A 24167-nucleotide genomic window follows, 5' to 3' on the forward strand; every position below is an offset into this window, starting at 1 on the left:
AGAAAAGCCAGCTAAGGAAAAGATCTCTGAGGTCTCTCAGCGGGGCACTGAGAGAGAGCTGAAGGAAACCCTATAAGGTTTCTATGAGAGGAACTTCAGATTGGATTGTGGCTTATGTGAGAGGTCGAGCCAGAGATCTGATCTATAAGGTTTCTCAGCGAGAAACAACAATTTGTAATGAGGTTTTCGAGCAGCACCTGAGGGCATTCATGAGGCTTGTTTAGAAGTAAATTCAATTGCTACAAATAATCTATAAAACGTTTCCCCCAGAATTACCATAAAATTACGTGTATTCTGTGGCTGCCGCTGGCCGTGCAAAATGCAAACGAGATGAAAAACAATTTATAATCGATCCGTATGAAATGTGCTATCAATTACACCAACTAAATGCCAGAAATACCTATGGAGAAACCTTTTACTAGGCAGGGGGCGAATGTGTGCCGGCAGAGGTGCCAGCGTGAATGGCGGAGGTGGAGAATGGAAGCCATAGGAGGGCATAACGAAAGACTTAGGCAACGAACCTGAATCAATGAGCATTTCGGGGCATGCTCCATGCTCCATGCTCCATGCTGTGCAGCAAATTGTACCCCTCTCCACCCTCCATCTGCCCTTCAAAGAACTCCATCGCATAGCTCCAAATAGGCATTTCCCACGCTTGAAAAATGGCTCTTGAATGCAGTCAAAGCAAAACGGAGCTGGAACGAGGCTGGGGCTCCGACCAGACCAGCACAGCTATGGCCCGGTCTGTTAAGGTCTGGTCAACTCCGATTCTGGCCAAAAGATCTCTCTGTGGAACTGTGTCTGTGCTTGTGCCTGTGCCGAGGCCTGTGTCTGTCTGTGTGTACAACATGTCTAGCCATGGTCCTCGCCTTGGCTTGGTCGACGGTTTTGGTGGCGCTTGTTGGCTACCGTTGCACGCCGCACCCAAAAGACTGTGGAGCTAGAAGCTGCAACTGAAAAAAGGCTGAAAACGGTGGGGAAACCGGTTCCCGGCTCAACTCCGTCGGGACACAGAAAAATGCAGGCTGTATGAGGAGATAACAAGAAAAAGACAGACAGAGAAAGAAAGACAGTAGGGCCTCTGGATGATGGCTTTTACCTGGTGCTTTTCTAGACTTTGGTTCGCAAAACGAAAAAGCTATCCTAGAAAAATATATTGAGACGCTCTCGGTTCAAAGTATCAAGCGGAGTGCTTGAAAACTGTTTACGAAATTACAAGTACAATTGTATCTTTAAAATATAGCTGCCATGAAGGAAGAAGTCTCTCACTCTCTCTTTCTCAGTGGTGCTTAGCAGTTAAGGGTGAGTTTTCAGGCGCAGCAAGTTTCTTCTAGTGAGAATCTAAATCGCAAACTGTTTTTTCTAGAGAAACATCGTATATCGAGTGTCTTAAAGGAAAATGTATCTATCGAATAATCTTTCTATTCAAATAATATGATTTCGGTATTTGTAAACTTGGATATTGTGGATCTGTAGCTGTTCTCTTTCTGCATATCCCTCCTACCAGTGCTCCACTGTGGCTCAATTCATACGAGTATGTATGCACTTATATACAGCACACAGCACCCAGCAAACATAGAGGTGTGTACATATGTATACATATACACAGTATGTATGCGGATTGCGTTGCTAGCTGGCTGCAAAATCAAGTTTTGCATTTTCATTTAAATTTATTGGTTTTCTGCGTTGTCTGTTGCCATGGCACGCCACGCCACGCCACACCACTCGAAGACCCGACTTGCAACTACGTTTCCAGTCAAGTATCGAGATTCGATTCTCGCTTCTTTTATTCCCCATCCGTTTTGTTGCGCTCTCAAACATGGCGACGAGCCACCACACAACAGAACGCAGCGCAACACACACCACAACGACATTGGAGCCTGTGGCTGTGGCTTTTTTATGGACAGAGAAAGGAATGGATATAGATGGATGGATAGATGGATAGATACAGATAGTGGGGTGACAGAAAACAAGGTATTTGGAATACGCTTAAGATGTACGCTTAATTAAGGCTGGCTGCCGTTGCCGTTGCCGGGTCCGTCGCCTGGCAGTTAGGATGGACGCCATTTGTCTACATTCGCACTTGAAATTTGCCCGCCTTTGTCAGGTATTTGACGCCCTTGAAGGGCTTGTACTTCTCCCCGTACATGTCCAGGCGATTCACCTTCAGCCCGGAGACGGCCAGCTGGGAGATCTGGAATTGCACATTCACCGACGGATTGGCATCGATGTTGGTCGTGCCCGGTGTGATGGACACCTTTTTTGGCGAGAGACAAAATGGAAGATATCTTAGATATTGTATACATCAGCTAATCAGATCTGGTCTTACCGATCCCCGTATATTGGGCAGCTTGGAGACATCGATGCGGCCCACATCCCAGGACAGCGTCTTGCTGACCGAATCGAATGTGTACTTTCCCTGATTCGGCGTCAGCAGGCAATTGAGAACGCACCGTGGCATCGTTAGCTCCAGCCTTACCTTGTCCACGGTGCGTCCCAGCGTGTTGCGCGGTCCGATGGTCAGATCCAGGCGTCCCTGTTCGCCCGTCTTAATTGAGAAATTGTGGCGAATGTAAATGGGTATGGCCACCACGGACTGCGAACTTATGTGGTAGGACATCAGGCGGAAATTTCCATCGGGCGGAATGAAGGAGAGCAGGCGCTCGGCCTCCCAGCGCTTGAAGCGCACGCACGGATGGAACGAGACGTCGTCGAAGAGGCGTGGATTCATAAACGACAAGGTAAGATCCGGCATGCCCGACAGCTTGATGCAGCAATCGATCTAAAGGCGCAAAATTAACTCATGCCTTCTACTTCAATTCTATAACTTACATGCCCCTGGATTTCGGCAAAAACAGTCGATCCGGACTTATCAATGATGGCATCCACCTCCTCGATGACGTCAAAGTAGGCCTCGTTGTTGGTGTAGCGCACACCGCTCCGGCGCCAGGGTATGGCCGATAGCTGGCCCGACGGCAGGATGGTGCTGACACTGCAATGCAAAACGTGGGACGGTTCAGGGAGGGCTTTCTTTTCGGTGATGGCTGAACGGACTTGCTCTTGCCGGTGACGGTGTTGGCAATGGTGCGGAGTATGTTCGGCGGCTTGATCAGCTCCTTCAGGATATTGCTCTCCGTGGCCAGGGGGAAGCCGTTGTCCAGCATCTCGTCGAGCAGCTCGTAGACAACGACATAGTTGTCCTTGATCACCGTCTCCGAGCAGTCGCCGAAGTAGTCCTGAAACGTGTCCACCACACGGTGCAGGAACTCGATCACAAAGAGCGGCGGCACCTCTTGCTTGCAGGCGGCCACCAGCGAGACCGCCTCCCGCTGCACGGTGATAAGGTAGTAGTGGGGCGTGGCTATCACTGGCGGCACATCCTGAAACGAGCTCAAGCTTCAGTACGTGGCAGAATCAACTGTGATGGTGGGAGGGGGGTCTTACATATGGTGCAGCGCGCTGGGCATCGAGAAAATATTCGCAAACGGATCGCGAAACTACGGACCGCCAGTGCTTCTCTAGGAAAACTTCGCTGTTGGGAGGTGGAATGGCTGAGATTTTGCTGTTGCTGTTTCACTCCTGGCAGTGGTCGCACTTACCCCCCGCTGTTAACAATAAACAGACTGTGAATCATATTTCGGCCAAAATTTGTTTACAATTTGTTTCTTTATTTGCAAATTCGGGCAGTGTTGGCAAGCGCGGCACAGCGCACAAATTAGCCTAACGATAGTATTTCTATACGGTATTTTCCTCAACAGCGCTACCAGACCGTTCCATCGATCAGCTGTTCAGGCGGCGGAGCACACGAATTTAAAGTTTTGTTGGACAAAAATAAATTTGCCAGCTAATTCGCTGAGTTTACAAGCTGCTACGAAGGCAAAAGACCCAGGGATTGATGGATGCTTGCATCCGCAGAGGCCGCCACATCAAACAGACCGCCCACTCCACTTGAGCTGCCGGCAGACAGCAAGCAATTATATAATCCCCCCTCTGCGGCTACTCACACATGAATCTATATAGCGGCTCCGTGCGACGTCTGCTCGATAGCTGGCCCGGCAAGCGACGCTTCGGCATCTACCGCTTCCTGCCGCTCTTCTTTGTGCTGGGCGCCGCCCTGGAGTTCTCGATGATCAACTGGACCGTGGGCGAAACCAATTTCTGTATGTCGCTCCCCTTCTGTGCACCTAGCCACGTCCTGTCTAATATCTTGGTCTTATCCGCTTGCAGATAGAACTTTTAAGCGTCGCCAGGCCAAGAACTACGTGGAGGAGCAGCAGCACCATCAGCAGCAGCAACAGCAGCACCAGCAGTAGTCGTATAACTGTGGGAATCATGCCCGCTGGCGTTTCGTGGGGTCAGTACACCAAATTCCTGGCCAGCGCAATGCTGGCCATGATGGCCGGTTCCCAGGCGGTGCATCTGTACTACAAGCCGCTCGAAGATCTGCCCGTCTACATAGAGCGGGAGCAGAAGCCGCCCGCCAATCAGGACGCCAGCCCATAAACTACATATATTTGTAGATTCTGTAAGAACTAATGTATTGACTAATGCTAATTAAATTTCACTTGTTAGACAGACAGTTCCAGTTTGTGTCCAGTGCGTCCTATTTATCGTGGACCTTGCGGTGGTTCTTGAGGCACGTCTGCTGCCGGAATCTCTGGCCACACACATCGCAAACATACGGCTTCTCGCCCGTGTGGATGTACTCGTGGTGGCGCAGGGTTTTGCGCGAGGCGAAACACTCAGAGCAGTACTTGCAGGCGAAGGGCTTCAGCTTGAGATGCACCGCCCGGATGTGGGCCTCCAGCTCGAACTTTCGGGCGAACAGCTTGCCGCAGTGCTCGCAGGGAATCTTGTCGGTGGAGTGCATCAGCATGTGCTGCAGCAGCATGAATTTCTTGGCCATGCGGCGGCCGCACACCTGGCACTCGTGCGGCAGGAGGCGCTCCTGGTCCCCGTGCTGCTGCATGGTGTGGTAGCGCAGCGTATAGCGGGAATGGAAGTGTTTCTGGCAAAGCTCGCAGAAGTGCTGATCGCTGCCGCTGTCCCTGGCGGCCACCTCATCCTCGGTGGGGTGCTTGGTGCGCCGGTGGTAATTCAGATTGGCTGACTGGTTGAAGGTGGCGCCGCACTGCTCGCAGATAAACTTGCGCGCCGGCTCCTTGGGGCTGTGTTTCAGCCGCTTGTGCTTCTGCATGGCAATGGAGCTGGTATAGACGCGATCGCAGCCGGGTTGGTCGCAGGGATAGCGGCGCTCACGGGTCGCATGGATCTCCTTGATGTGCGTGTAGAGGCCGCCCATGAAGCTGTAACACTTCTCGCACTGGTCGCACTGGAACGGTCGCTTGCTGCCCTCGTGCACCTTTCGGATGTGGGCGGACAGGGTGAGCTTGTGGGCGAAGCTGTGCTGGCACTGGCTGCACTTCAGGCTGTTTCTCACGCCCCGTGTGGTTCGCTTCTCCACCTTGGCCTGGCCCTTTTCTGGCGGTGTTTCTGCAGCAGGCTCGTCGATGGGATCGGGATCTGGATCGGGGTCTAGGTCCGGATCTGGTGGCTCCAAACTGTGCAGCAACTCTTCGTCCTGCCCTCCAGTGGCCTCCAGTGACTCCTCGTACACAATCTCAAATGAGGGTTCCGTGTACTGCTCCTCCTTCAGCAGATTCAGCAGCTGGAGCCGGCACTCAATCGCCCGCCGGCGGAACTGCTCGAAACGCTGCAGCTCCTGACGACAGTGCTGGCACAGCTGCTGCGGCAGCCACTTCTCTAGCAGGTGCTCTCCCTCCAGCGGCCAGTCCAGGTGTTGGCGCAGAAGATGCTGCAGCTCATGGCGGCTGATGGCCGCCTCATCCGCATCCTGTTCCTGTTCGCTGTCCAGCTTCAACAGGCAGGTGAGACAGTGCTGCTGGGCCGTCTCCCTGGTCAGTTTCCGGTTCATCCTGGCCTTTTCCGCGATATAAACAAACGATTCTCTACGGACGACAACAAAAAACAATGGAAAGAGTGACCGTATACCTATACTGACGAATTCAAGTTCTATTTTACATATTCCTCGTTTTTGATATTCCGTGAAATATTATGAGCTAGATAAACCAATTTGCCATACCCTCATAGTTTTATCCGATTATTGAATAGATTTCCTACAAGACTGGTTAAATTTAACTTATCATCTTTATTGCATTATTTATAAAATAAGGTTGAAACAAAAACAATTCCCACAAAATGAATGTCTTTACTTTGTAACTACACGGCAACTACACATTCGCTACACAGCTACTACATTTGTATGTAATTCCCAAAAAGCGACACCTGAAGAGGACGTTTGTATATACCAGCGAGACCAGCTTTTACTACACAGCACTGGCCGTTAAGGTTGGGCGCTGCCAGATGGTGAATTTTCGAACGTACTCCGCCGAAATCGTATGGTATTCGAGCTTTGGAGTTAGCGCTTTAATTTGAATGTCAGCAGATAACAGATATAGTATTTGTCTATAGTAATTGTAATTACCCCTTACGTTGCCTGGCGGCAAACTAGAATGACAATGCATTATTGGCCTTCTGGGCGTGATTCCGAAAGTTGGCTCATTTAAGGAACACTTTCCTCTATTGGCAGTATGCTTAGTTGTTTCTCTATTAATATGTAAAAGCTTTACTTAACTATAAATATCTAACGCATAACGCATTGCCATGGAATAATGGCAAAACCAATAAGCCAGCCAAACCAATTTCAAATATATTGCAGGTATGCGCCCAACAGCTGTGCAGCAGCTGTTCGAAATTTCGAACTCGGCAACAGCTGTTCCAGACCTATAAAAGCTTGACGCCAAATTTTGCGCCCTCTGATAATACACGATATGCTCGAGAGCAGCACTACCTCTGGCCTGCTCCACCAATCGTAGCGCACGCACTGCCCCCCCCGAAACCGTGTTGATTTTTGGCGCGCAATTTTTGTGAACCTGCAGAAATTGCCATTCGATAGAATACAATTTTGTTGTGGTTTTTTACTGTGTCCGTGTCTGTGTTTGTGCGAGGATAATTGCAGGGCGCATTTGAAATATTGATGGGACCAGTGCAGCGACAAATCCCTCAATAATTCAGGAGACTTTCCGACCGGTTCCCTCGCTCTCCTGTTTTTGGTCGCATTTTCTGTTGTTGCAAGAACAAAAGAAACGGAAAAAAGGAACGGGAAAGGGAACGGGAACGGGCCCGGGAACTACAACCGAAACAAAGACCAGGATGAACATGTAAATCCAATTGGAGGCGATGGCATCGAGCAGCAGCAAGCCCAGGTCCCATAGCGCGGCCGGCACGCAACTCCGTTGGCTGGACTGCCTCATCCAGCTGTGCTTGTTTACTCGAGGTAAGTGGCCACCACGAGGACTTGGGAGGGGAACCATTACCATTCTATTCTGGTTGGCCAGACAGGCCTTGCACGCGTGGTCATTCCATTCGGGAATACGCGGCGTATGCGTAATTTATGGGACTGCTCCCATTGCAGTCCCTCCTCCACCCTCTCTCAACCCCCATCGTAACATAATGGTACTCAACGAAATTAAAACTGAAGAGTTCAGTCCCTCCACCCCTATCCCTTCTGCCTGCAGTTGCTTGTGGAGGCAGGCAGCCGCGTTAATGTGTAAAATGGACAGCCCCCCGCCCTCCGAAGAGTTGCAGAAGGAAAAGTTTATGGCATTTTATTGAGTATTCTCGGAAAACTGTAGCCTGTTGCCTCACAACAGGGCCAACCTCCCCCCCACCGCCCAGCAGCACTCATTCTGCATGCACCCAAAGAAAATTTGCAAAACAAAGAGGGATGGAAAAGGGGGAAAGGCAAAGTGCTGCAAAGATAATCCAAGCTAAGTGGAAAACGTATGAAAACAAAACTTTTCCTGTTGACGCAACAGCAATTGCAATTATCCAGGCCAAAAAGAACTGAGCCTCAAGTGTCCAGACTATAAGCGGACTTCTGAGTGGTCAAAAGGGTAGCCAAAAAACTCGCCGCAGGTCAAGGCTTCAAAAAGGAATGGACCGAAAGAAAAGGGATATGTCCCTAGGGGGCTGGACTTAAGTTACAAAAGCTAATCAAAATCTATGAAATTTTTGGGATTTGTTCCTTTTTGGGCTTCAAAACTCGTCTTAACTTTGTCGAAAGCCAAGAAACAATATGGCATGTGTTTGCTTAGACTGACCCGGCAACCATCGACGTCATTTGGAAGCATAAGTAGAATGTGCGAATGGATTTCAGAAACAGGTTTAAATCGGGATCCACGCCGATGAGTTCTAGTGGTGTCTCCTTGCAAGTAATTTCACTTTTCCTGATGCTAAATGCATACGATCTGAGTCTTGTTTGAACTGTAGCGCATGACATGGGGACATTCTGTGTCCATAGCTTTAATCAGCACTTTCGAATGAGCGGAATACTCAATATTTGGCTCGTACTCGAATACGAGACTAAGAAACGAAGCGGTTGCAAATGATCGTTGTACTTGGCTTTGGCGTTGTCTGCCATTTTCTGTGCTGTTGAACCACAAACACCGTGACACCAGATTCTTAGATCAAATGGAACCTTGAAACCATGATAATTTCTCCCCCCATTAGGATTAGAGGGATTCATGGCGTACTTTTCCTGTTTGATTGGTTTGCCATTCACGTGCTTAACTACCTTCGGGGCATACAGCCACAGATAGTAGCTGTCTTGGACTTATCTCCATGGGATTTACCCTTCGGCGAGCCTCCATCGGTGGCATTCCATAAATAGACACGAATCGCAGTTGGGAAATCTCATCACTCCGCTAAAGCGTGCCACAATGAAAACACCAGACAACGGGCAGACTCCCTTCGGGCAGTGGACAGTGCACTGAGAGAAATTCCCGTCTGAATGCCAGACATTTTCCAGAGACGTGCGCTAAAGGTGCGACTGTGGCTGTTTCTACGGATTTGTTACAGGTTCACGTGGCATCTGGTAAGCAGATCCCTTGCTGGGGGACCTGTCTTAACTGGATTACAAACGGACTCCCCGGGGGGGCTGTCACAAAAGGGTGAATTCCGCACCCTAGTCGTGCACCTTGCTCAATATGGCGACACTAATCCCTCATCTGCTTCTCAACGCCCGCCCCCCTCCCTGCCAGCCGCTCACGTCTGTGTTTGCAGCTGATTAGATGGCAGCACTCAGCGGCAGTGACACTCCATTTACCTGTCATTCGCAGGCAGAGCCCCCCCACACCCCCCAGCCCACCCTGTTGGTAAGGGGCAAGCGGTTGCCAGTTCCGCGTGCGTCTTATGAAGTTGCATTACGCATTTGCCGTCGGCGGGGGACTGTTCTGTTGGGTGGCAGCCCGAGTGCTTACGTCTTTTGGCCACGTCAGAGGGACTGCTCAACCTTGCAGCACATGGGCAAGGGCAAGGGCAAGGGCAGGGGCAGGGGCAGGGGCATGGTCTGTGGCTGAGGGTCTCTTATGCATCCGCTACTCAATTATATAAAAGATTCAAGAGATTTCCACTCCTTCATCGTGGAACTGAGCGAATAACTTTGGCCCTGATGAAAAGTGTCAACAACAATGTGAATAATATGAATACATTCATAAATGTTGCGGGCTTCGTTTCCTACTTTGGCGAATATATTGAATCATAATTCCTGGGCTCCCATTCCGTTCCATCTGAAGTCTTAAGTGTCTGTGAGTTCGGGCAACAAACGGATAAAAACATCAAGGGGATTGCTGGCGTATGGCTACCGAAGTCTTTGATTCCCTTGCATCTTGGATTGTCACCATGGTAGCGATAGGATGTGAAGACGACAAAAGAAGGATCTGTGGAGACTTTCACGGCACTATAATGCTTTAAGTTGTCGTAAATTCGTTGCTTTCGGTGTATTCTGTGCTGCAAAACGGAATACCCTCTTTCAGGGTAGTAAAACAGAGACAAATAAAGGCATAAACAACGTTAAACTTTAGGTGGAACAGAGATAACCATTGCCCTTTGGCCTTGGGCATTTGGGCAGGAGATGCGATTGGGCCGAGGAGCCACCTTTAAGGCAAGCCTCTAGACCCACTTAGAGTCCCATATTTAATAAACTCCAATGAGAGATTACACGTACATACATCCCATAACTTATTGGGCTATTAATAAGTGGAAATCGGTTCTGGGGTCTTGGCGGCTTGAGGAATATTAAATGCCAAGAAAAATGAAAATTTCGCAGGGGTGTTGAACCAAGTAGAGGGGACTCGGGGTCGCGGGGGGTACTACTCTTGGCATGTTTATAAACATTGGACGAGCGCCGAAGAAAGTTTCTTGTTTATGTTTTTTTTTTTTTGGTTCTTTTTTTTGCTAAAATAAACAATAAACAATATGAATTGAAGGATAAATGGAAGCTTGAATACACTTTCTGATAGTGGGATGAAAAAGTGTCCTCTTTGACTTAACTTATGGCTTATGGATCCACTTTCGAACAAAAGTATTGAGTAATACCTAAAAAACTATTAACTTTCACCCCAATTGTTAGCCCAACCCCCATTTAGCTACACAAAACTTTAAGCGCTCAAATCTTGGTAAAGTTTTTATAATCCATATCTATAATCTGTTCCTTAAGTGGAAAGCAGACCAAGTCTTAAATCATATGGATTTCCCGCACAAATCGTTCAAGTTTTGTTCCTTGGGAAGGTCAGGGTAAGTCCAGTGGCATCTTCAACAGTATCTTCAACAATTTGCCACATTATTACACACACAACGACACAACGACACAACCACATCCCCGTTTCAGATATTCAATTGCGAAGCTTTTCCGATCCCCTTCTTCGCTTCGTTTCATTTCGTTTCGTTTCGTTTGCCCGAAGGCAGCATCTGGCTGCTGTCGCTGTCGCTGTCGCTGTTGCAATTTTTCCAAATTTGTCAACTTTTGTGGTCGACACGCCTCCCCGTTGCTGCCCCCCAATCTGCTGGCCCTTTGTATTTCCTCCAGCTGTCCTCCAAGGACGCGCATGCATATGAAATATGTCGACTTTATTTTGTTTTAACGTAACAAAAAAAAAAAAATCAAAAAAAATAACATATGTCCAGGGAGAATGGACTAGCTGATACCCTGTCTCGTGCCAGAAACAGGTTGTATTTTTGGCAACAGCAGCCAATCCTTATCGAAAAGCTACTGATTCTCTGCACCACAAAATCAAGTAGAGAGTGAGCGAGAAACAAAAACCGAAATTTTTGCATCTGACATTGTGTCAATGATGATACCTGCGATTTGTTCAAATGTGGCAGGACTATAGTGCGTTTCGGGCATTATGCTCTGCACTTTTTGCATTTTCGTCTAGCCTGGCTTCGGTTCTCGAAGAATAAGGCGCAGAGCAATGGGATCAGCTGGGAATGATCATTGGAATGAAATGAGAAGAATCATATATGATATGTAAGGGAATTATAATGTAGTAAATTGAACCAGGTCTAGAAGAAAATTAAAATGTTATTTTTGGTAAGTAGACCATTGATTAAGCATTAAGTATCCATGAAGGGCTTTCCGGTTGATTTGGATTGATCTACAATACATTTAATACTCGTATCTTGAGTTTGTGTCTTCGGCTGCCTCAAATCTCTTGGGATACCCTGCAGATACGCTTACACACATTTTCGGATGCCTCTGGGCCCCCTGCTCGCTGACAGGACTCTGCTCTTCCTCCATTCAATGTTTGCCAACTGCTGCTACTGTATTTGTATCTGTTTCTGCTCCAATTTGGCCCAAACAATTGTTGGCTGGGCCGCCAGAACATCGTTTCCTTTGACTGGCGCGGGGTGACAGCAATAACATTTTGTGCGTGATGTCACGCCCAACAACAAGAGAACTGCAAATGAAATAAAACGCATATTAAAAATAATTATGTCCAACAGATCCTCGCACAGCGGGGGGCCCGTCGAGTGGGAGTGAGTGTGGGCCTTAACCCTTAACCGAAGAATACAAAACGGGTGGGGGCAAGGGCAAAGGCCACACATGAACAGCGTCACGCAATCGAGTAGGGAATTGCCCTTGATGATGATGATGATGATGCCCCAAAAGGTCTCTCCACTTAATTCCGGCTAACATGCAACAACATGCAATTACAGGCCTTACCGGCTAAGTGCAACATCTCACTTTTCCTCTAATTTTATTTTTGGTTTGCCTTTTGATTGGCTTTCAATTGAAGTGCATTTGTTTTTTTTTTGTTTTGGGAAATAAACGCCTTGGAGTTCCTTGAAGTCAATCGATGGGTCTAAAAAATCTTAAAAATTCACTACCACAGTTGGATAGTTGAGTTTTTAGCTCAGATGCAGATGCAGCTACAGAAACAGGTCCTTAAGGTTCTCAATTGTTCCTCTGGGAACACTCACTGTTCTCTCTTCCGGCAAGCATTAGCACCCTTTGATTAAAATAGCACTCAGGACACATACTATATGTGCAAGGACATGCACAGGCTGTTATTTTCCAGGGCCCGGGGCACAGCCACCTTCAAACGAAATTTCGCCATGTTTAATTCTTGAATGTTTGCATTCATTTCCCACAAGTGGTATTCGATTATAGCACATTTTGTTAATGCATCATTCAGTCGTTTAATAAGGGATCAAAGGAGTCGTAGGAGACCGTGCTCCATTGATTTTCTCTGGGATCTCCGGCGAGTGCCTTTCAGATGTTAGATACTTGGTCCTTACATGATTAGCTCCTCTCGAAAGCTGTGTTCCCCTGGGCTTCTTAATTATTTAAAGTGTCGAAAAGTCCTCTTGTCGTGTCTTTTGTAATTTCATTAGTGCTGACAACATGCTCGTTGTTCCTCCTCCTTTATCCTATTATCCCTTCTCCATGCGCTGGAAAATTGAAAGTCAACTTAAGAAACAACTCGACTCGACTCGACTCGACCCTCCCACTCGCTGGAACGCATTGAATATACTAATGCAAAGTGACAACCGCCCCCTCCGCTACCGCCCACCGTATCCTGTGAGGGCTCTTCGCAGGAAGCATCGCTGGCAGTGTTTTTGGCTGTGAAAGTTCATTAAAAACCCATTGAGAATAGTCGTATTTAACGTGTGAAATTTTCAGATGGATTACCAACGCCCCTGCTGCAAGCCTTTCTGCTGCTGCTGCGGCGGCTGCTGCTGCCGGCACGCCCCCCAACAAAAACATCCCAGAAACAGCCCGAAAGTGAAATGATATATGAAATGTTTTCCCATTGCTCTAATGACCAAAGTGCGGTCGCAATCACAGGTACTCGTAGGCAGCACTGACAGGTAGCCACTGCCACTAATCACTTTGAGAGGTTCTACAACAGGTACTGCCTCCCCAACCAGGGCCGAGGGATAAGTGGTAGCTCTAATTGAAATCGTCCATCAGGGGAATTTGAGGTCCCTTTGCCCGTGCCACTCCCCCCCCCCCCGTCTTGGGGATTAAACTTGTAAGCTGCTCAATGGATAATTACCCAAATGGCCACCCAAAACTATCCTCCTAACGATGTCCACGTCCTCAAGCTCGTCCTCATGCTCGTCCTCCTGCTCGTCCTCCTGCTCGTCCTCCTGCTCGTCCTCATGCTCGTCCTCCTGCTCCTCCTCATGCTCGTCCTCCTGCTCCTCCTCATGCTCGTCCTCCTGCTCGTCCTCCTGCTCGTCCTCATGCTCGTCCTGCTCGCTCTGCAATAGTTTTTGTCCACTCAAGTCACGACTGGGCGGTGAGGATTGCATCGAAATGCAGGAAAATATGTTTCAGTTTTGTGATGAGTGACCCCCACAGCTGTCTCCACTCTGTGGGACTCTCGTTCTGTGATGTGTTCCCATCCATGGAATTGTTTCTTTTGTGAATTTTTCCAACTATTTTGCGGCACCCAAAAAAATGCAATTGCTTTTAGGAATCACCTTTCTAGAAGGAACTCTATTCTAGCCCTAATTCCTGCAAAACACGATTACCCAAAAACCGATTCTCTCTTTTCCAAAGAGCTATTTGGAAATATTTAATAATAATTTGGATGCAAAAAACCCTACCGCCTTCAAGTGGATTTGTCCAGTCCAAATCCCACAACCAGTGGCCACTTCAACTGCCAACACCTAGTCTGTGCCATTCCAAAAATGTTTCACATTTTCCATGGCCTTTCGAAAAAAATGCGAAAATTGCCTGTTCGTACCAGTTTTTCAAAAGAGAAACAGCCAGAACAGCAGGCAACATGGACAGAAGCAACAAGAGCTGCAGATGCTGGATGCTGGATGCTGGATGATGGATGCTGGCTGGTGCCACAGACACTCGTATGCATCATGGCCAAGCGCCACTCAACACACTGCACTCTGCCCCATGAATTCGTGCAGTTCCTGTATTTTAAAGCGAATTTCCATTTGGGAGATACATTTTCGGATACGTCCGTTTCGCATATTTGATCGGAATATGGGCCTGGCTATTGCCTTTTGTTTGCATTTGAATTCTAATTAAAAGTGTTCGCTTTTGACATGTGATTTTCCTGTTGCTGTTTATTTTTCTCTTTTAAATGTTTAGTATTTCTTGGCCGCACACTGAGTGCGAATAGGGCGGCTCCAAGTGCAGTTTTTTCAATAGTTTGCGGAACAGAAAACTTCACTGGAATTGATTTCGGGAGAGGGAAACTTTACCAAAGACTTGTATGACTCACTTGAAAGATGAATCTATATCTATCTACAATAGATGGAATCTTTCAAGCTGCCACAATAAAAGAGTAATATAACGCTGTATAAAGATCTATAATGTCTTTAGAATTACATTTGAAAAGGGAATTTTCTCCCTGGACAAACAACTTTATGGGAATGATAAAATATATTTCTATAATATGCAGTTAAATATATATGATAAATAATCTATGTCTTAATAAAGGAACTTTGAGATTGTAATTTTAAAATCCTTTTTTGGCTAAAAGAATTTAAAAAAAATGGTAAAGTTATAGAAAAGTTGCTTAATTTATCCTATAACATTGGTTTTCCTTTAAAAATCGCAATGGAAAATCTCGGGAAACAGCAGTTGATTGACAAGCTATTGCTGTGCCCATACTTAAGGTAGTGACTGTACATAAAATCATCGAATTAAGCATTCAGGAAAGGAATGTTATAGAACAGTTTTTACACCCGATACTCAAAATGAGTATTGGGGTATATTAGTTAAATCTAAAATTACTCTTATTAGTGCCTAGAGTCCGATATGTTTCCTTCGTGTTGAAGCAGAGATATCCAGAGATATCCAGATGTAATCCCGACTGGGATAGTTTTCACTGAAGCGAAACTTTTACCTCGATTTGCCCCGAGATATTATGAAAAAGATATATATCTACATAAATATGAATATTCATTTGGTTGGTATAAAAAGTTTTCGGGAACAAGCCATCCCCCACCAGGGCCGCTATCGTCTGCAGCAGCCCCCCGATGATCTGTTGTGCTTGAATGTAAACAAATATTTGGCCATCATCATCAATCAGTGGGCTGGACATGAACTGTTGCCCCCCCCCGTCCCCCCCCGTCCCCCCCCGTCTGGTCCCATCAATTACCATTTAGACAAATGCAAAGGTGAAAGCAGGGGGCGGGTCGTGGGTGGAACAGTCGTTTGTTTGTTTGAGTTATGCATATCGGGTCGAAAGGTAAACATGCGAAATATGCTGGCCGTCCCAGAGACCACCCCCCCCCCCCCCTATCTCCCACTCTCTCTCTCTCTAGAAGCCTCGAAGCATCAAATAAACCTAACCTCTAATCTAAATATCAAAGCAACAGACTAAACGGTAGAGAAGATGGACAAATTAGAAGGCAAAAGTCAAAAGCTTAACCCACAATTATGACCATGAGGCAGTGTGAGGCAGTGTGAGGCATGAGGCATGAGGTTGTTGGTGGGCGAGCATGGGCCTCTGGATGGTTTATTTACATGCTTTGAAATCAATTTGACGGCTCTAATAATCTGTGGGAAAGGAAAACGACAGATAGACAGACAGAACAGAACAGAACAGAACGGCACAGAGCGGCACAGAACCAAAACAAACGAGACAATGCCAGACAAAAGAAACCAGGGCAACCGCAGGCAACGGATAAGGGATAAAGGGGTCTCGAACAAAGGTCGAAACCAAAGCAGAAACCAAACTAACGCACCACCAGCCCCATCATTATAGCCCCGAACCCGACCCCGTCAAACCGCCGACAAATCCTCACTATGGATTGTCTCTGGTCAAAGTTTATCAAAAGTTTCCACTGCATTCGGCCGCGCTCGGATTTCCTTGGCCTACCTTCCTTGGCGCCCATTGTTGGATTCCCATTGATTCTGACTCTGACTCTGAATCTGAATCTGGATCCAAGCTCCATTCAAGGGCAATGCGACGGTCGAACAGGGTATCTTCGCTAAAAGAGGAATTATGCAGCCTCAAGGACTACAGCGGTAACATGAGAAAGTACACGCCATTTTGGCACTTCAGCGAGAGCCGGCGTGACGCGAGACTCCAGCAATAATCACTCGTTGTTAAAGCACTCGGTATGAAAGCTCTTTCTATGAATGCATTCGCTATAAAAGCACTCGTTATGAACAGCAGCGAGAACGCAAAAACAAGAGTCAGTCGGAATCTGTTTAGTGTTCCCTCTTTTGGAAGGAGAGCCAACACGATAGGGAATAGGAACAATGATTCCATGAATGATCCAATAGTCAGTCACGCGATGCGAAGAAAGGATATCCCTAAAGCTCCAAGGCCAGAGCATTCGCATATCGCTGTGAGGGAAAGGCAGTAGAGCAGGGAAGTCCCTGCTCCATGGGTGACCCAACAAAGCAAGCTCTTGACAAAGTTTTTGTGGTCGAAACCCAAGACATATGTATGCTCAAAGGATACGCGGTGAGTGGCTCGAGGGGCGTGTGTGTGTGTTTGTGTGTGCCATAAAGGCATCAATCGTGCCTGATCTGTCACTGGGGCAATCATGGTAATTGGCACTTGGCCGGCGAGGAGAGCCCTGAAGAGCATTCGAGAATCGTAGTATGCCACACGCTCCGCCTTCCGTCACTCCACTATCTCTCTTCAAACTACCTTCGTTTTTTTTTTTGCTTCCATCAAGGTTTCCCCTTTAAATTCCACCTCTTTGGCTGTGGCTGTGGCTTTGAGCTCGTCCCAAAATCATAAAATTAAATATTCACATTGTGGGCAGGGAGTCGTGGAATTTGGTATGGGAATGGGACTGCGATTGGGTTTGGAATTGGGCATGGTGCTGTGTGCTGCTGCTCCTGTACCTGGTCCGGGTCCTGCCCTTGGGCCGTGCTCTGCAATTGACTTAATATCCTTTTGGGCAAACAATCAGGACAGACGATGGGAAAAAAAAACAAAGGGCAGCTAATAAAATGGGGTAAGAAGGCGGAAGAATCCGCAAAAAAAAAAAAAACAAAATAAAACGCGAAATAATCGTACACAGAAGACAGGAGAGGGTTCTGGACCCTCGGCGGGGGGTCTATGGGAGGGTTGATTAGGCTGAAGGGGTTGGACGATTTGCACGCATCCCTGGTAATGATTATCGCTCTTCTGCTCCCTTTTTATCGAGTCTCTTTCAATTCGTTCGCCCATCCAATGGGTTGTTCGTCCAGGTTTCCATCTGGAGAGTCTGCTGCTCCTTTAGCTGCTTATGTGCTCGATCTTACATAGTCCAGCCTCTAATGTTTCTAATGTTTTAGGATGCTTCCACCATGTACTCGGTCCTGCTTTAGCAGAAGATACTCTGATTATTCTCGGAGCCTCTTTTGATCTTTCTCCATGGGACTTCGCTACTTGTTCCACTTTCCGTCCTCCCCCTCTTTGGCTGCTCCTGCCATCCTTTTGTTTCCGCTGCGTCCTTCATCCTTCATTTGATGCGTGCAATTATGGCGTCATATACATTCATGCCTTCAAAATGGACAATCCATGGGACACATCCCCCCCGTCTCTCCTTGAGTTGCTCCAGCTGCTCCTCTCCTCTCCTTTTGCTTTTATTTCAATGGCACTTTCATTGCTGAAGCGCCCTGCTAAGTATACTATAGAAATTTCGTTCGCTTTTCTTATGCTTTTCTTTTCTTTTCTTTGCCATTTCCATTTTCATTCTTTTGCCCAACTTCTTTGTTTTAGTTGGAGCGAGGCGCGGAGTGGGCCAGGGAGGTGCAGGGAGGTCCAGGGAGGTGCAGGGAGGTCCTGGGAGGTCCAGGGAGGGCCAGAGAGGCGCAGGGAGGCGGCACGGCATGTGTATTGAGATGAATGATGGTGAATTATGAAAAGAATGAGAATGCCAACATTTATTGTTGTGCATTTGCTTGGAAATAGTAGGTGGCACTAGTAGTGGGCGTGGGGCGTGGGCCGTGGGGCGTGTGGCCGGAGCAGGTCCCAACTTTTTGGGAAGCTGAAAGGTAAAGCCGGCTTGTTTTGTGTTTGTTTTTTGGTAAGGCAAACAAGGAAGGCAACAAGCTGGAGCCCCGACCAAGTGCAAAGTGAAAGTAAATATGGAAGATAAACAAATGCACAAGACTTAAGGTAAATTTTCTCGGCAAACTGAAAGAAAACTGAGCTGAAAGTTAGATGAGAGCACAGGGCCAAAAAGAGACCAACGATCCGCCAGGGAAAGATGCATCGAGATGTGTATCTGTTAGATCCCGAGATGCAATTAAAAGATGCCTGAAGACTGTATCCATAATGGCGTGAAGCCCACACCAAAACTCCATTTTCTTGATTTACTTGGGGTTTTTGTGCCTCGTTTCGGCCTTCTTTTCTGGCGGTGTCCTTGTTCTCGCTTTTTAATTGCCACTTACGCGTTCTGGCTTAGACCAAAGCCCCATCAAAAGCTCTTACCCCACCCGCCTCTGTCCGCCTGTCGCTGTCCTGCTGCTGTCCAATTTATATATATATGTATTTTTTGTTTGGGAATGCTTTTTTATCCCTTTGTCATTTTTGGAGAAGTGGCTGGCGGAGAGGCTGCGACATAAATTAAAGTCAGTTAATTGCGTATACGCCCCGTGAGCCTTAAGTGGGCTTCGGGCCCAAGGACAGCAGGGCTCAGGGCTTCACTCTAAGTCCATGTTGATCCGCTCTCCGCTCTCTGCCGTCTGGGTACTTTGTGTTCCTCTTTGGTGCCGTCGCCGTTTCTCGATTTCGTTTTATTATCCCGAAATTCGCTCGAATCCTTCTGAGGATTTGTGCGACCATGATTTAGTAGTGTGCAGTGTCATTAAAATTTAATTAAACGCTCCGAGCATACACATAAAGAAAGGACACAGGACGCTGGATACAGGACGCAGGACGCAGGACGCAGGACGCAGGGAAGGACCCTGATGACGCCACATCGTCATCATCGGAGGGGAACATCCTCAAATGAAATTTGTTTCGTCTTCGAGCATGTAATAATTTATATCAGGATGAACTTGTCACCTCCCCCCCCCCCCCCCCCCTGCCAACAAGGCAGGCGCACACGCATACGCATGCACACGCACATACATGGAAATGAACTGTTATTTTTCTAAATGGCGACAGAGGGACCCAAGGGAACAGACCCAAACTGTAGCCAGTAAAAAGCTCAAGCTATGGGAAGAACTAGGGGCCCCCACTGTGAAGGGGCAAAACGGATGATCACGATCTGTTTCGTGTCTCGTTTTGGTCAATTCTGATTTCCAAATATATGAGAAGCCTGTGTGCCCACTGTCCTAGCCATGGGAGTATACTCTGTCGGCTATATAGTGTTATACAGTGCCAGAAGTGCCAGAAATTCTACACTAGGGGTAGCCAAGTATCGCATATGAACATAACCCAGTTATAAACAGATTTATAATCATATTCTGGTCCCTATACCCGGCACACATGTCCTGTAGCTCTCATTAGCCCATCAGAAATTCATTGTAAGCCACCACTCATACCCCTTGCATTCCATCAGTATAGGGACAGTCTTTGATCACTATTGACCGCGAGAGGCGAAGACATGGAGGCAACACCAGAGACTTATTTCATTGTCGAACCCAAACCGGATCGCACATACCCTGGCAGTCACATGGCAATCATCATTATCGTCATCGTCATCAGGCAGGCATGATAATGATAACAATAACAAACGAGCGCAGCGACAATGCCTGTCCGGAGAAGGGGCCAGGACCAGGGGCAGGAGAGGCAGAGGCAGAGGCAGAGGGAGTGAGAGAATGGGTGGTGTGGAAAGATATAAAGATTGTTGCCATATTGCTATCATTTGCACACAATCAGCGGCGGCCTCGGCGACAGCGTCAGCGTGAAAGGGATGCGAAACGCGGCAGCAGAAGGAGGAGGAGCAGAGGCAAGATATGGAGAAAAAGTGGCAAAAGAAAGCGGCAAATAGGAAAGGCAAAAGGACGGGGGAGTAATGTATGCATGGGGCTCGAACCTACCTCTTCGCACTCCCTTTCCCCACCCTTCCAGGAAATCAAACAGGATGAGAGCGCGGATGACGCGGAGATTGCTCGTCATCGTCATCGTACCCGTTCCCCGTCTCCGTCACGGCTGTTGATTTTTCCCAAAGACTAGATAAAGTATAAATAAATTTCAATAAATGGCGTAAAATCAAATTTCCCATCAGAAGAAATAGAAATATGCCCCGATTTTGGGCGACAATTTCCATGTGGTTGGACAGAATAATACTCTGATTAAGTGGAGCATGGTCTAAGGATTGGCAGAGTAGTTTCACCTCTCCCGAGGCCCAAAACTTGTTTAAATCTGATGGCATGTCAATGGGGACATTGTTTGTCCAATCAGCACTTTCGGATGAGCGGAATATTCAATATTTGCGAATAAGCTCTACGTACTACGTACAAAGAATATTCCGAGTATCAAAATATTCGTATATGTCTATTTTGTGATTTATACATTCACGGAATGGCAATGATGTGTTGAACAATCTACTTGAATGGAAACCCCCATCGTTTCCGTAGATTGTTTTGCCGAATATCTGCACAATTAATGGACTAATGGACTCTCAGCTCTGACCAATAATATTTACTCTATTCTCTGCGTTGCAAGCATCTGTTTCAGATCGTTATACCCTCTGACAGCGGAGAGAGCCGCACAGAGAATAGATTTGATCGACTTTCTCCTCCACCAGCCACCGTTTAGTGCCTTCTCCGTTCCGACATTTGCCTGTGCCTGTGCCCGTGCCCGTGTACCCGTACCCGTACCCGGACTCGTAATTGCCTATTAGTTTCCATTTGTTGATTTTGCTGCGCTCTGACGTGACGTCGACTGACTTTGGCTTTTGGCTTTTGGCTTTTGGCTCTGGTTTCTTGTATCGATTCGACATTTGCTGTCCCTGGCCTCTGGGGTTAATGGTCACAGTGTCGCCGTCGGATCAATGATGGATATTTGTGGCCGGGCCGCATCGATGGTCTGCCTGACATTTGCGGGGTCTGTGTGCCAGAGGAAACCTCCATCAGCCAGTTAAACAAGAGCAACCATTACACGAGCAAAGATCAGTTTATTGACCAACAAATATTCAAGGTTTTTCGTGTTCAAACCAAAAGCAGCATCTTGGTTCTATAAGTCCACAGTTTCCGGGCGCTGCTGCTACTCCGGCTGCTGCTCCCCTGCCTGCTGTCCATCCGGCTGCTGTCGCTCCGGCTGCTGTCCCTCCGGCTGCTGTCCCTCGGACTGTTGCTCCCCTGCCTGCTGTCTCTCCGGCTGCTGTCCCCCGGACTGTTCCTCCGGCTGCTGTCCCTCCGGCTGCTGTCTCTCCGGCTGCTGTCCCTCCGGCTGCTGTCTCTCCGGCTGCTGTCCCTCGGACTGCTGTCCCTCGGACTGCTGCTCCCCTGCCTGCTGTCCCTCCGGCTGTTGTCTCTCCGGCTGCTGTCCCTCCGGCTGCTGTCCCTCCGGCTGCAGTCCCTCCGGCTGCTGTCTCTCCGGCTGCTGTCTCTCCGGCTGCTGTCTCTCCGGCTGCTGTCCCTCGGACTGCTGTCCCTCGGACTGCTGCTCCCCTGCCTGCTGTCCCTCCGGCTGTTGTCTCTCCGGCTGCTGTCCCTCCGGCTGCTGTCCCTCCGGCTGCAGTCCCTCCGGCTGCTGTCTCTCCGGCTGCTGTCCCTCGGACTGCTGTCCCTCGGACTGCTGCTCCCCTGCCTGCTGTCCCTCCGGCTGTTGTCTCTCCGGCTGCTGTCCCTCCGGCTGCTGTCCCTCCGGCTGCAGTCCCTCCGGCTGCTGTCTCTCCGGCTGCTGTCCCTCGGACTGCTGTCCCTCGGACTGCTGCTCCCCTGCCTGCTGTCCCTCCGGCTGCTGTCTCTCCGGATGCTGTCCCTCCGGGTACTGTCCCTCCGGCTGCTGTCCCTCCGGCTGCTGTCTCTCCGGCTGCTGTCCCGGTATACGCGGTATTGGCGGTCGCGTAAAAAATGCCTTTGCCAAGCGTATTATGAATTTGATAAGGAAGTACAGCACCACGATATGGGATGCATTGTCCATCAAAAATTGCACAAAGCTGAGCACCATCGCCGTGACGATGCCAACCCTCTTCACGTAGAATTCATGTCTGTATTCTGGATAATTCGGCTCAGCCCGGCGGAAATATTTGCAAATCTTCTGCCACATGGTTGGCTCCGGTTCCAGCTTAGCGTTAAGGAGTTCGCGTAGTTTTTCTAACATTTTGAAAGTTTCGAACAAAATTGTTCACAAAATAAATATCAAAAATGGTTAAAGAATATTTCTTTTCGATTCCGGATATATAACTATTTTGTGGCAGCTCCTTAAAGGGTAGCTTGAACGAAAACGAATTTCCCCATCAATAATCCCCGACATAGCAGGCTGGTATTCCGTATTTTGAGAGGTATGTTTTGATCCATAGCCATAGTACCAGGCCCCCCCCATTCAGTACTTATTATTATTATTTTCATTGCGTTCAAGTGCTTTTCTCTTTGTTTGCCGCGCGTTTTGGGGGTTCGTTCAACCTGGCGTCCGGCGGCAAATATTTCACAGTGAAATTTTGCATGATTGTCAGGCATCTGCCGTTTGCCACAGGCCGCAGGCCGCAGACGGCATGTGAATTGTTTTGATGAATGAAGTGCATCCGATTGGGGGCAGCTAAATGTGGCACCCATCATCAGCCGTTGCTCAAATTGATTGAAAAGTCATCAGAAAACTTTCTGCCAAAGCCAGCCTAAAATCGGGCAAGGCCCCCCCCCCCCCACAGAGGAACAGCAATTGCTAGAAAATATTCAGTTTTCATTTTCATTTCTCTCTTGATGTCTGCCTTTTGTCTGTTGTTGCATATCATTATTGCTTGTTGTTTCTTGGCCCGGTTCTTGGTGTTGGCCGGCGGCAACTGATTAATTGGCTCGCCTCTCATCTGTCTAACACCCATCACCCCCAGCCACAGCCACAGCCCCAGCCACAGCCCCAGCCACAGCCACAGCCACAGCCCCGGCCGCATTCCGTTCTGACCCTGCCCCACATTCTGAGTGTCTACTTCGAGGCATTCATTATGCCTCGCATCGCATCGCATCGCCTCGCCTCGCCATTTCGTTCAATAATTGTGATGCTCTCGATTCTGAATTCTGAATTCTGTGAATTTTAATCGTGCTAAAAATAGTGGCAGAACATGTTTAAAATTTTCTTAATTATTTGCTGTAAGTACAATACCGAATGGGTATTGCGAATTGCCGCAATCGCTTTCGATTTTAATTACAATTTAATATTAACAATTATCCACAAGACATTTTTCCTTCAAAATACGATTTTCTTCAAATATTTAGAGTCATTTATATTATTATTGAATGAATTCATATTTTTATTGTAGATGTTTCATTGTATTCCACATTACCCCTTGTATTGCCCGTGTAATTGATACCTATCGAATATCGAAACTCGGTATCGGTATCGGTATCGGTGGGGGTCTCGCTGGTATCCAGGCATCGGCCGCTGTTGTTTTCTTGTTGCTTTGTGACTGGGAAATATATTTCCAATTAAATCAATATAAATTTGGTGTTATTTGTTTATTTTTGAAATCGAAGGCTAGAGATTATGGCCAGACCTCTATGCGGGTTTAGAATATATCGTAAGAGGCGTGTTCTTGACTCGAATCCATACTCCTTTTCATTGAAATCGAACAGCATTCGTTTGTGAATTGTTCAAAAGTGTTATCCACCCCTTACCCGCCCCTTATACACCCCTTATCCACCCCTTATCCGCCCCTAATCCGCCTCTTAATAATTAGAATAACACCTCTTTCAATTTCCTTTGGCTTACGAATTT

At 47.7% G+C, this 24167-nt stretch overlaps 5 protein-coding genes across 6 annotated transcripts in view; 3 read left to right on the forward strand and 2 right to left on the reverse strand.

Annotated features, from left to right (window-relative positions):
- Positions 1-1749: 1749 nt before the first annotated feature.
- LOC6599901 (AP-3 complex subunit mu-2) lies at positions 1750-3662 on the reverse strand. The gene is made up of 6 exons (XM_026993370.1): positions 3600-3662; positions 3445-3532; positions 3055-3380; positions 2833-2992; positions 2330-2782; positions 1750-2257 (listed from the first exon to the last, which is right to left on the reverse strand). Exons 1-6 carry the CDS (start codon positions 3632-3634, stop codon positions 2072-2074), a joined length of 1248 nt encoding a protein of 415 aa, XP_026849171.1. The 5' UTR covers positions 3635-3662; the 3' UTR covers positions 1750-2071.
- A 124-nt stretch (positions 3663-3786) lies between these two features.
- On the forward strand, positions 3787-4332 carry LOC6599902 (small integral membrane protein 4). The gene is made up of 2 exons (XM_002024979.2): positions 3787-4160; positions 4228-4332. The coding sequence occupies exons 1-2, from the start codon at positions 4007-4009 to the stop codon at positions 4311-4313; spliced, it is 240 nt and encodes a 79-aa protein (XP_002025015.1). The 5' UTR covers positions 3787-4006; the 3' UTR covers positions 4314-4332.
- Positions 4313-4588, forward strand: LOC6599903 (uncharacterized protein C12orf73 homolog). Its single transcript, XM_002024980.2, has one exon. The coding sequence runs from the start codon at positions 4333-4335 to the stop codon at positions 4501-4503; it is 171 nt and encodes a 56-aa protein (XP_002025016.1). The 5' UTR covers positions 4313-4332; the 3' UTR covers positions 4504-4588.
- LOC6599904 (zinc finger protein 782) lies at positions 4519-5941 on the reverse strand. Its single transcript, XM_002024981.2, has one exon. It carries the CDS (start codon positions 5933-5935, stop codon positions 4604-4606), a length of 1332 nt encoding a protein of 443 aa, XP_002025017.1. The 5' UTR covers positions 5936-5941; the 3' UTR covers positions 4519-4603.
- A 942-nt stretch (positions 5942-6883) lies between these two features.
- Positions 6884-24167, forward strand: part of LOC6599909 — a 39853-nt gene continuing 22569 nt past the window's right edge. For both annotated transcript variants that reach the window (XR_003409194.1, XM_026993360.1), the window contains exon 1: positions 6884-7357. Coding sequence is in view for 1 of the 2 variants with exons in the window: in XM_026993360.1 (XP_026849161.1) it covers positions 7261-7357 (97 nt within the window). In the remaining variant the exon portion in view is untranslated. The remainder of the gene's footprint in view (positions 7358-24167) is intronic.

This window comes from Drosophila persimilis, unplaced genomic scaffold (genome assembly GCF_003286085.1).
Source record: "Drosophila persimilis strain 14011-0111.01,24,50 unplaced genomic scaffold, DperRS2 tig00000829-arrow-arrow-pilon, whole genome shotgun sequence".
Lineage (NCBI taxonomy): Eukaryota > Metazoa > Arthropoda > Insecta > Diptera > Drosophilidae > Drosophila > Drosophila persimilis.